The 13,400-nt window shown below is 41.2% G+C and overlaps 1 protein-coding gene across 1 annotated transcript; it reads right to left on the bottom strand.

Moving 5' to 3' along the window:
* Window positions 1-1,921: 1,921 nt before the first annotated feature.
* Window positions 1,922-8,756, bottom strand: errfi1a (ERBB receptor feedback inhibitor 1a). Its single transcript, XM_034219379.1, has 4 exons — window positions 8,580-8,756; window positions 5,422-5,627; window positions 5,168-5,256; window positions 1,922-4,922 (listed from the first exon to the last, which is right to left on the bottom strand). The coding sequence occupies exons 2-4, from the start codon at window positions 5,571-5,573 to the stop codon at window positions 3,823-3,825; spliced, it is 1,341 nt and encodes a 446-aa protein (XP_034075270.1). The 5' UTR covers window positions 5,574-5,627; window positions 8,580-8,756; the 3' UTR covers window positions 1,922-3,822.
* Window positions 8,757-13,400: the final 4,644 nt, after the last annotated feature.

The following is a 13,400-nucleotide window of genomic DNA, read 5'->3' on the forward strand; positions in this document are numbered from 1 at the left end:
CACACACACACACACACACACACACACACACACACACACACACACACACACACACACACACACACACACACACACACACACACACACACACACACACACACACACACACACACACACACACACACACACACACACACACACACACACACACACACACACACACACACACACACACACACACACACACACACACACACACTTCAATATGGGAATAATTAAGCGCAGAGAGAAAGCGAGTTTTAAACAAATATTATTGTTCCTATCTATCTTAATCGTTTGTGGCATTTTTATTTTATTTGCAACTATACCTCAAAATACTAGTGCAAATACCTGCTGCTGGTCCTCAACAGCACTACATTTCTGTTTTTCTATCCGACCACATTGTTGGCTATTTGAGTCCACCTAGTGGTAGACTCACCTGATCATTACTTTATCTTTGCTTGATGTACCACATTGTCTTTACAAGAACTCTTACCTAAGTAACATTTGACCAGCAGCACTTCATTCTAAGTTAAATATTTACAACTCTGTCCCCTTTACTAACCAAGACCAGTTACAAGACCAGAGGATGTCAATGCGCACAACAGTATTGATTAGAAATTGGCCATATTCGTTTTGTCTCTTATGACAGATTGCAGATATGCATTTTCTTGCTATATTCACAAGTGTAAATAGTATTATCTATTTATATATATATAACAGACAAGCAAGCATACCAAGCAATCATTCTCCACATTTTGTCTATAAATCTTATTATTCACAATGTCATTTTTCCAACTTTATTTTTGATTATACATTTTGAGGTGTATCTTTACAATGTTGATCTACAACCATGTTAAGATCCAGTCACAGAAACCAGAAATTGCTCTATTACTTTTAGACAACTGCAGACTAACCAGCAGAGGCTGTATAGCAATTATTGCAGCAGTTATCATAATTGCTGTAATAATTATTATCATTAAAATATATCAATCATCAGTGTTAGCTAGAACTCCTATCTTCTTTACTTAGTCCAAAGATATGTTTGATGTCATTGAGCTGCTTCAACTTAAGTCTGACATACTCAATTTAAGAATTACACCCACGTAAGAGGTCAAACTCTAATTGCATGAGTAGAAATGTATTAGCGTTGCCAAAATAAAGCTCCCTCAGAAAACAATGTTTAGTAAGATAGTATCAGTTTAAGAAACTATTTTGGCTAAATAGGATTACAAATAATAATTAAAAAGTAAACATCTATAAGAAAGTGTCATGTCTGAGTTTGGGCATAGAGCACATCCAAAGTGCCACAGCAGTGCAATGTGTTTAACTCAGAAAGTGATCACAAACCAAACGCTTTGTAATTTCATCTGGCACCTGATCTTTGATTAAAACGAGCAGCCTGTTTTCAGTTGCCATAGTCAACATCCATGCTGTCACCTAGCAGCTCACAGGTAAAAGGTTATGCTCCATTAAAACAATAATGCTAAATCGATTGCAATTTAACAACAAAAACGTAAAGCTACAGAAATGTTCAGTTGAGGTGTTTAATGTAAATGCAGCTTAACTGAAGATAGTTTGGTAATTATTTAACCAGTTATACACTGTGTGGCTTATTGTGGTTGTGACTCCATGCCTAACCACATGGACTCAAGTCAAGAGTACAACACTTGCAACATTGTTAAGCACTTGAAACAAAAAAAACGTGTGGGCGCAGAGCTGGCTGCCACAGAGCATCTAAGCTGTCATGCAGGAGGAGACCGTGCTCTAACCAGGAAGAGGAAGGCAGTACACCTGTCAGTCGACCATTGTAAGTCACTCTACTTTCTCTGGAAAGAGGCCAGTCACAACAAGGCACAGCATGAGGGTGTGTGGGTGATAAAACAGGCCAAACAGCTGAGTTGAGAGTTCAGGCTTGACAGATTGAAGAAACAAAATGAAGCAGTTTCATAAATAAGTCATTTTATTTAAACTTTCTTTTCAAAGACTATATGCTTTTCAACTATTCATAAAAACAAATGGAATTGTTAAATACTGTACACAGCATACTGTACTCTCCCAGTGCATGTCTTCACCACAGCAGAGAAGGTATGTCTTAATAAACTAGTCTTCATTCAGTTTTATTATTTCTAATAAGACATATGAATACCTTAAGATTAAATAGTATCAGTGTATGTAAACATTTTCTTCAGAAATTTAAGTCAAATGCAACATTGTGTTGGCAGGGTTTTGTGAGCAGGAGGGAGAAAAAAAAAGTATATTTTAATGACCGTTTGACCTTAGCAGTTATCCGTTTCCCAAACTGACCACCATGTTCGATACCAAGGGTTACTTCAATACATTTAGCTACATTTATTATATCATCCTGATGCTTCTTGAGCAATCTACAACAATACAATTCATATATTTTCTAGGCTGCCAGCAGCCAAAGTCTGTCAGACCACACCCACTGCAATCATGTAAGGCAGGAATGCATGAGCAGAACAGGAAAGTCTGTGTCAGGTAGGTAAACCCTGCACTGTCTTTGTAATGTGTCTGTATTAACAGGTTAGCCAAACATCTGTGATCTAAGCTCTGCGTGATCAAAAATCAATTTTTAAGGATATCCGGTTAGAATTGACTTTATGTTACTCGTAACTGAATTAAAACTGTGTCAGGTCCCACAATGAGTTGGTTACCTCATCTATATAAATTATAATTTCTGATATTACCTTTGTAGAAAGGGGATTATGTGAAATATGTGAAATATAGGAATAATATTAAAAATGGAGGTAGTATATGAGACAAATTAGTTCCAAGCAATGACTCACAGCTTGACCAACAATAAGCTCCTCCAAGTGTTTGGTGGAATTTCAGTAAGTATAGCATACATTCACTTAATGTTCAACAAGCCCATTTCTGTGCAACAAAACAGACCTGGACACTGAAAGCAAGCAATCTCTTTTAGAGGGCTGTACTAAAAAGCAGACACTGCAAAAAAGCAGAGCACTGTAACAAGTATGGTTGATAGTTTTCTACCAAAATTCTCGCCAGAACACTTTTTCAACTGCTGTTCGCATGCCCGTATGTACAAACACATACAAGCACTAACAGACACATTCATCAACCGACAACTACACCATATAAGCTGCACTAGACATTCCAATGGAAACATGCGTAGCTACCAGTAATGTACCCACCTCTTAGTACAAAATGTACCATGTGGAAAACATCAATTTACACAGATATAGAGGCCTGATTAAGACTGCAACTTCATCAAGGCAGGGAAATCATATCAGTGTTGATATATAATAGCAAACAAAAAAGAGATTTGTGTGCTAGCATCCTTCATTTTGTTAAAAAAAAAAAATCATTAATAGGCCTTGTATTTCGACTTCATATATTGATGATACACGTTTACATTACTGACCTTTTGTCCCTTGTAAGATACAAAAGCAGTGTCAATGCACCTCACAAAACATCCTCAACCTTCCAGACACTGAAAATACTGAACACACGAGGTCCAAGGCCCGCTTGTACCTTCCGGCTGTACCACATCATGAAATAAATCTTTTTTTAAATCATATAAAAAAAATAAGCTCTACATTGTTGCATTTTTCCCACAATCTATAGTCAGAGATACAGTTCGTACATAAAGCATCTCAGTTGTGATAGCTATTTCAACAGTACCAGTAACTGAATACAGTGCACACATACCCTGTGTGTTGAGAATACATAGGGGTAAAAAAAATATATAAAATAAGTAAAAGCAGCAGTTTGAGGGTTGTTAGCGTCCAGCTTCACAATTTTTTCAAGTGGTTTTTGCTCATGTACAGTAGAGTCCTCTGCTACTTCTAAAACTTTTCAAACTAAATCCACCTGTGCTTTCCTTCTGGTGTGACAGTCCCAGTTTGAGTCTGATACATCTGTATTGCGAGCTGCAGGGCTATCCTTGACCCGGAGAAATCTATCTACACAAGGCGAGTCCACCAAAGCAGTCCGCTGAGGCATGAGATAGTAATGTGTGGTGCTGGCCTTCTTGCCGTTCTCCATAACAGGGAAGATGCAGGGGGAGCCCTCACTGTTCTGTCTCTGTAAACCCCGATAACTCACGTAACGAGGGTTGGGTGCAAAGCTTTGGGTTGGGGGCATCACCCCATTAAAGTATGTTGGGATGCTCTTGGGGCTGGGTGTGCGGGAGCTGCTTCTGGACAAAGGTTCCCTTGGAGGCACCTTTGGCGGTTTGTCCTCATCGCTATAAGCCCCAGACGAGACATCTGCTGACCAGCGGCGGTTGTCTCCTGTCTTGATTGTTCGTGGAGGGATAGGAGGTGGCACCCCGGGCTTATCCATACTTTGAGTTTGGCGCTTGTGGCACGTGAGGCGCAGCGAAGGCTTGTTGAAGGATCCAGCTGGGCCAGAGTGCGAGCGTCGGAGCCTCCTCTGAGCCTTGTCCTGCTGTCTCTGACAGACCACAGGCTCAGGTGGTTCCTGAGGTCGCTGCTGCTCAAACTGTTCTCGCACTTCCTGAGGAGGATATGCCTGATGCTGCTGTGGGGGTTGCCTCGGGCTTTGCGGCCCTAATGGACCATCGTAGTAAGCGTAGTTAATCTGGCCACAGCTCCTTCGACTGGGGACTCCATAACGAAAAGGAGACGATTTGGAACACTGATCAGATACCAGGCAGCGGCTTTCGTCGGGGCTAGTGAAAAACTCTACTTCATTGTCCATCGCCTGCTCCTGGGAGATATCCGTGTGCGGGGGGATGGGGGGCAGAGGTTTGGAGCATCTGCCTGGCGTCTGAGGAGGACTGCTGCACACCGAGAGCCTCTGGAACGAGGGGACCACCTGGTCGTCATCTGCAGGACTTGGGGTGGAGGGTTCAACGCTGCAAGACAGGGAGAGATGGGAGGGCCGGGACTGTTTTGTAGGTAATCTCTGTGAGCCTGGACTGTGTTTATGTCCTGTCAGAGCAGACAAATGGAGGGAAAAAAATTACATCAATTGTATGGCACAGTATTAATTTATTTGAATGACAATCATCATTTCCTTCTACAACTTTAGTAAAAGCTATAAAAATATGGACTACTAGCTTTCTCTGTAATTCTGGAAAACCACTTATTACTTGCAGTATGGGGCAGATAATTTTTACAAACAATTATGTATTTCAGAAGAGCTGCACTATGGAGATGAGAGATCATGCACTTACGTTCATAACTTAAAGACGGTGGAGGTGGCACTTTATGCTGGGTGCGATAGCTGTGATCTGAGTGTGCAGTGTCCATACTGAAGTAGAAGCTGTTAAAAAAAAGAAAATGAATAGATTAGTACTGGTTTAGATTAATCATATACCATTCCATCATAACTAATAAGACTGACCTGAATAATAAAAGTGCGGCATGTCATGCAGATTTTAAAAAACTTCCCCGAATAAACTCCTAGTCGTGGCATTTGAACACTTACTTGTCCAGCTCATTGGGATGGGTCCAGGAGGGTTGGGATCCAGCCATGCTGTGACAGTAGCTGCCCCTCAGGAAGGGGTTTTCTATGGGAAAAGAGATCTCCTGGGCAGTCAGGCCCACTGTGGACATGCTCCAGGCACACTCGGGTCGCATCAAAGTCAGGAAACACTCAGATCACCCGGCTGGCTACCCCTGCTTCTGGTGCACCTGTAACACAGCCAAGACACAAGCCGTGAATGACGGTGAAAGGAGGCTGACGGCAAACGCAGATGAGATGAAACAGAACGTGTGGTAGCACATTGAAAAATACTCTCTAACGCAAGGCACACATACTCCATGGGAAGAAAGAAGTAAAGCAAGTCCAGATATTAGAATCAGTCTTGTGCTTGTGACTCCTTTTCTGTTAAGTACTAGACAGACAAGAAAACAATCTCCTATGACAGAGGAATGACAAGTAGTGTATGTCCTCATGAGGACAGAGCGCTCTGTCAGTCAGAACATTCTAGTCAGAGTATTTGAATATAAAGAAAGCAGAAAAGCAGTGTTTATGAGAAAATGTAGCCATAATGAACAGATTATTTTGTGCCTGTTTTTGCAGTCTACTTTATTCAACAGTTGGCCTTAAGTAGATACAAGTTATGTAAAGTTGAAACAGCAATAGCAAGTTGTGCTTCAGTTGATTTATTTGACAGTACATCTAAAACAATTCAGTTGTTAATTTTACCAGCTCGATTTCTAAATTGTCTTTACATTTCAACTATAGCAAGAATTTAGGCTTATTAAAAATAAGCCTAAATTCAACATTTTAGGTATGAAATCATTAACAATCGGTCTGGTCTCATTCCAACGGACTGTACCTACACTACAGTTTATTTTAAACTTGACTCTGCTGTGCTTCAGTGCTGCAATCTTGCTTGTCCTGAACAGCAGAGGAAGGGGCTCCTCCAGTTACGACAGATATACCTGATGTTGCAAGAACTCCTCCAGTCAAATGACCTGAATGTCCATGTCATGTCAAGTATGTGTCAGGGCTGAGTAAACAATGTGTACACTATTCAGAGAAAAAAAAAAAAAAAATCCAGCAGCAAGTTTATATTGATGTGGTCAGAAGAAGACTAGAAGCAAAATCTGATCAGATGTTTAGGCCCCACACTGGATTAACCTGTTCAATATGTCAGATCTCTTGAGATTTAAAAAGTGTTAAATTAAAATATGCAAAGCCTTTATGTTTTAAAGCACAGTGCATCATATTTGTGTATTTGTTCTACGCCTTGTCTCAGGTCACTGACATCAGCTTTGGATTGTTGCAGAAAATCTTCGAATGACTTCCGCGCCCTATCAGAAGTCCTATTTTTCAGAATGCAGCATAACAGGTGCATCCATCAGCCTGGTGGTCATCTCTTCTGCAGACCACATGAGACATGCTGTCCTTCTTATAATGTTGGAGTGATGACTGAGAGGAACACGGCCCCCTCGTTCCTGATCTCCTATGAGCCATATGTATGTGCTGCCCTGACAGCTGGTGAGAAACAAAGCTCTAAAACAACAGGAAGCTTGTGGCATCAGCATGAGCCAAATTGCCCAACAAGGCATGCACCCCCCTTGCCCAGGGCCGTCGATTCGGTTCGGCGGGGATGGGACGCAACATGATCCTCGATAATGAACCCCGGGGGCTTGTGCTTCCTCTTGCAACAGGTGCAAAGACAGTTCATCCTGGCAGTTAACCATAGGAGCATTTACAGGCAACATGATTAAACAAATGATGTGTAGTCATGCAGAGTATTAACCCTCTTAATGGGGAATTCGAGTCACTTAATTCAGATAATTTGGTCAAAGAATGTGAGTCTTTATAAGGTCAAGTCTGGCCTTTCTGTGCATACAATAGGCTACGTGAGTGAGGCCCCATGTATGCCGGTTTGGTGTCAAATTATGCACCCCCGTCGTGAAATGCACCCCCTAGCCTGCCGTAAAAAGCACCCCCCCCCCCCCCCCAAAAAAAGATGCTTCTATTAATCCCACCCTCAAGCACTTTGGAGGGTATAATTGTAGTTCTAGTACTAATAAATGAAGCAAGTTTCAAGTATGTGACACGTTTATTGTCAGAGATAGCAAGGGGTGCATATCGTGGCAACCAGGCTGTTCATAAAAATCACCACCCAAAATAAAAATAAATATATTAATCCCAACCTCAAGCACTTGATGTAAAAATAAACAATACATTGTAAAGCACAAGTATACAGACAGGACGTCACAATTAAATAAAAACATATAAATAAACAATTAAATAAGTGACGAATGAAAGCAAAAATCCAGGATTTGACAATCCAATCGTCAAAGAGACAACATAGATTAGCGGACTATACATTCAAATGCGCGTTCCCGTGTCAAGGGGTGCATTTCACGACGGGGGTGCATAATTTGACACAACACCGGGAAGGAGGAGGTCTGATGGGGTTAGCAGTGATGCAAAACATAGCAGATAGCTTGCCTTTTATTTCAGCATTGTAGTAGTCACACACAGACCTTGAAAGAAGCAGTTCACACCCCGCTCATGACACCCCTGCAGCGGTTTCCCGAGCAACCATACTCGCTCTACCTGTGCGGCAAGCAAACAGCGCGCACACCCCCTCACTTTACCGGATCGAGATAATAATGGTTAAAAGCCCTCTAGCAGGCAGGTGACTCACGCCACAACACACAAGTCAGCTATTTGGCAAGGACAGCTAGTGATGATACATAATGGATTATTTCCTTTTAGCTTAAACGGAAATGACACATAGATAATTGTCAACTAATTAAATAAATTATGACATATAAATAAAACAAGGTTATAGATTTGCAATCTGCCAAAAATTTAGAAAGAGATCAAATACGTAAATTTACCATGACAAAAAGACGTGTCGTTTTAGTAAAGGTTTACAAATGTGTTGCCAATTTCTAGTTTACTTTAAAGAGGACTTTTCAAATCTTCGTAATGTCAGCGAAAAGACAGGGTAGGCTACTCCTCTGAATGCCTTCAAGAATAACACACACAAAAACATACAAATATTCTCAATAGCTGAAGTTGCACATCAATCAGTAGTGTATGTCGTGCTGGCACCAACATACAAAACAATGGACACGATATGGGCTTGAACAGCAATCCCTTTCTGAACTCACCTAAATAACTTCACAGATCTCCTCTGTTGACTCCCTCCTATAGACTCCTCTTTGGTGAATTATAGCTCCTTGTTTTCTTTGGTTTGATTTGAGTCTTTAGTGTTCTGATTGCATCAGAGACAAGACGCCAGCGTATTAGCAGCGCTCCGGTTAAACTGTGACACTTTTTAAGATAAGTCTAGTATTGTACTGAGCTGTTTTATAAGCTTCCACCACACGAGAGACGCACTAGCTCCGCCTTGCACACTTGCCCTTAAAGGCGCAGTCTCCTTTTTCACCATGTCTCTGTACAGTGTACGTGCAGCAGGACCATGGATGTATAGAGCAGGACAGGCTGAGTGAGTACATTAGGGATTGCAGAATCACCCTTGAACATACACGGGGCTGATTTAAACGTTAAATTAACTTGATGTGATCAAAGTCTGCTGTTAAACTTAGAGGAAGGAGCAGGTGTAGACATAAGGATACAGTCAGCTGATAAACTGTGTCCCTGTAGGATACAGTAAACACCTGAACACATGCTGCTCTGTTATCAAAATACAGCTAAATGGGGATTGGTTGATGCAGTGAGGTGATATTTATTCATAATTGTATTATTATTTGCAGCAGTAAAGTTATTCTGATAAGGTGAAAAGTCCTCCTGTGAGTTTTGCCTTTAAACAGTTTCCGTCACATATCATGATGTACCTCTTCTGTGTTGTTTCATAAACAGCATGCATTCAAGCTGCAGTCAAAAGTAAATTGCACAGATCTGCAGGACGTCAGAGGCAGTAATGGGGATGGCTCCAGGGCAGATAACAAAGACAACAGCTAAAGAAACACAGGCAGAGACACTCTTATCTGCACAGCTGCTAGCTGAATGCAGCCCAGATTGTTTCACTGCTTGCTAATCAGATCACCCTCTGCATTGTCTTTTAGCTGGACCTGTTCTGTGTTGACCTGAGATATTTTTCACTAAAACACAGAGCAACATGGATGATACAAATATTTTTCTTTGTTTAAGTTTAGGGTAAATGCTATTCTTAACATCATCTATTTCCAGTAACAAAGCCTACTTAGATCGTAAGTGTTGTTGTATTAGCTATGTCACCTTACCTAACTGGGCTATACAAACCCAACACTGACATGCACACTGACCAAACACAGTGATACAATGGCTACAAACAACTCGTGTGTTGAATCAATAGTGGCATAAAGCTGAGGTGTGTGCGGGAGAGCGAGAAAGAGAGAACAGAGTGTTCTTGTGTCTATGTTCATAAATCCTTTACAGCTTGTGCACGCCCCCCCCCCCCCCCAAACCCAACAGGCTTATCATTACATATTTGGTCACTCCATGGAAAAGCTATTGCTAATCCCCCTTTATAATTTCAGGCACATTTTTGGGATTCCCTGGGCCAGTTGTGACCAGCAGAGGAAAGGGGCTTACTTGGTGTGATTTACAATTGGTGTATGTGAATGAAATGAGCATCAGAGTTTGGATTACTAATAATGTGAGGGATGGTACTGGAAATGCTCACCTATGACAATAAAGGTACAGTTTCAAAAGTGAGAACAAATAAATGTATTTCCCTTTAATAAAACATGTGTTTGTGTTAACTGCTTTACATTTCTAAATCCGCTGGGAAACCTTTATCCATGAACATTCATTGGAATAAATATGCTTTAAATCGATACTGTCTCTCCTCCCACTTCAGCCCACCTCCCCTCCTTGCTTGTGTGCCACATCGTGATGCCATCACTCACAGGAAGTTCCTTATAAAGTTAGTCAGTCAGAGGGAAAAAAAGTCAGGGAAGGAGATAAGCAACCGCAGCCAGAGGCAGCTCTGATGAGAGTTTGAGATGGCACATGAAAGACATTTCAAAATAAGTAATCATTCTCAGGAAAAATGTCCAATTCTCTGGTTGTGCTTCATGACTCACGCTGAGATTTATCCACCACATCAAAAAAGTGAAACCTTCAGTTAATTTTCTTTTCAGCGTCATTTGGAGCAGAGAGGAATTTCCCTTTGTGGTTCACACTACAACACAATGGTATATTTATGAAGTGACGCTTCAGTCTCTTAGCCTATTAAGAATCCCTCACCAACAGGAAGGGTGGAGTTCTGTTGGAAATATAAAAAAAAAAACCTGATGTAAATGATTTATTCACTATGGAGGTCAAAGCAGTGATTGCTGCCTGCCTGCTGAGGTAATTAAATTACGTGCATATTAAGCCTGCGTCCAAAGTTCATACTGATATAAACACAGCAGCAGAAGTCTCAGTGCTTTACAAAGGTGACGTCAAGCTTTATTTCATCGAATAGATGTTCTGTGCTCTTCCAAAAAAAAAAATCTCAATACAGGACTTATTTAGACCCTGGTTTGCTGGCGATCCCTCTTTGATATTGTAAGGCTTTTTTAAGCATTTGTGGCAAGCAAAGTCTGCAACTTTCTCCCTTGAGAAATATAAAAAATGTGTCTGCTGTTTAAAGAGTCAGTTCACCGACATTACAAACATAGAGGTTAGGCTACTATAGTTTTTAATATGATCAAAATATTTCCCAAAATGTTCAAACACATTTGTATCAAGTAGACGGTCCTTTCAATATGCACGTTTATGTCACATTTTCACATGACATGTTTTAGATCTTGGATGGAGGATTTCAGTAATGAGATGAATATTAGGTTATCAGAGAAACACACTTCCCAAACGTTAGCCTTCAGCTACTAGCCCACCTGCCACAGAGATGCCAACATGTCATCCTTTTTTGTATTTTTTGTTTTAATATCATACTTTGAAGAAATTAACTTCCATAGGATTGTGGGATACATGATATCTCAAAACCATGACACATGAAGTAAAAACAATTGTGCATGGCTAAGCAAGTTCAAAAATATGGATTTGTGATATTTGGTCGAACTTACCTTGTCCTGACTTTTTTAATGTGTTAACTGTGATGTTATTGGTGACTCTGAAAACATTATGTGTTTAATTTATTGGGCAGCAATGCTATTCTCCTGGATTAATAAAGATGAAATAAAAAACACAGAAATAATTTACATTTCAAAAAGACTGTATGCTGCCTACATGGTTCACACTGCAGATGAGCTGTGGGTCCAGCCTTTGCAGCTGTGAGCTCCATAGCCGAGCCTCAGGCTGACACATCGCCGTGTATTACTGCTGGATCGTGGTTTTGTCTGGCAGACCCACACACACTTGGCTCGCGCCATGGAAACAAAACACAAATCCCCAGGCAACGGGCTGTCATCTCTCACTACAATGTAAATACGACCATATTAAAGCACTTCTTCTTGTTAACCAAACTCCTGAGAATCCTCCAGATGCTTCACTTATTAATCACTTCCTATATTGATACAAATACTTCTGGGAAATGAAGGGGTTTTAGAGTAAATTACCTCACACACAGTTATTTTCTGTTTTAGAGTTCAATATAATCAAAAGCAGCAATAACGAGTCATCGTTGTATCATTCCTCTACATTGTTATGTTGAGTAGTTCAAGTGTAGCCACAGCCTGCTGTTAGTTGTGGGTGGAGCGAGCCACACCGCCTCCTTGATGATGACAGGGTGTGTTTAGTCTTCACGACCCAAATATCACCATAGACTGGGGGAGTTATTGGCGAGCTCATCCAATGACTGAGACTGAACTCATGTTAGTTATTAAGATGGCTGATTATTCCTGAAGCTATACTAAACTGTAATAATTCTTCCTTTTAAGGTTTTGGGAAGTTGTAAAAAGAATGGGAACATCCACTGTCACACATAATCACCCACATAAATGCTTTCATTTGTGTCTGGTGTTTTGGGAGAAGCTGTGAAAACGACAGCTGTGGTGTGATGGAGAACGTCACGCTGGTTCGACTTTCTCCAGCCGCTGGTTCAGAGCCAACTCTGCTCACAGGCTGCACCACTGGAACTCCACGGGATTGACTGACACAGATGAAAACCTGTTCCTAATATGACTTGTTTCCGGCCTTGCAACTAATATTCAGTTTACAGAACATCAGTTGTCTTTTGCCTACACTTGGATTTTCTGTTCTGGCTGCATTACAGAATCCTATAGGGCCTCATGAAGAGCTACATCGCCTGTTTCTGCAATGTAATGCCTGTATCATATTTCAAACATTCAAAACAGGAGTTTCTGCCCTTTGGCCGATGAGTATTGCAGGTTTCCGGTGTTTTTTACGTCAGTCTATACAGGAGAAGGTTTAGGTTTTGCTTAATGTAGCAATCTATTCATCTTTACTGATTGTTGGGGGAATTTGCTCTTCCCCTGATTTCCTGGTTCAGTCTCACTCATTGATGGGGGAAATAAGAAACCAAGCTCACAGCAAACATCCAGACCCAAGGCCCCTAGCTCTGCTGATAAAGATTTCAGATATTGTGCAGCAAAAAGATCAGCAGGCTTGCATTCAAAGGAGGCAGTCCTAATAGAGTGAGGTATAAATCAGTTGCTTCAGAGTTAAAAGAAGAATTGCACTTTAGGTGCACTAAGAAGACACATGTGTAATGAAGGATGCAGTCCACAGATGAGCTACAGGCAGTGAGCTGAACAAGTCCTGTTTTTCTGTGTGTTGATGTGGCAGGGTCTGGTGATTGACAGAGACTGAGTCATTCAGGGCAGAGTATGTGCTTTGTCAGAGGGCCTTTTGTTCCATTCACACATGCATTTAGGGGCCCTGATGAAGTCAGCCAGACTACCTGACCTGGCGCTGGGCAGCAGCCACATTAATTCTTCACAACAGAAATGCTCTGGATCACCGCTCACACAAGCCTTTTAACGACAGGCCTGCGAGTTCAGGAGAATGCAGATGAGGTCCAG

The sequence above is a fragment of the Gymnodraco acuticeps genome, unplaced genomic scaffold (assembly GCF_902827175.1).
Source record: "Gymnodraco acuticeps unplaced genomic scaffold, fGymAcu1.1, whole genome shotgun sequence".
Classification (NCBI taxonomy): Eukaryota; Metazoa; Chordata; class Actinopteri; order Perciformes; family Bathydraconidae; genus Gymnodraco; species Gymnodraco acuticeps.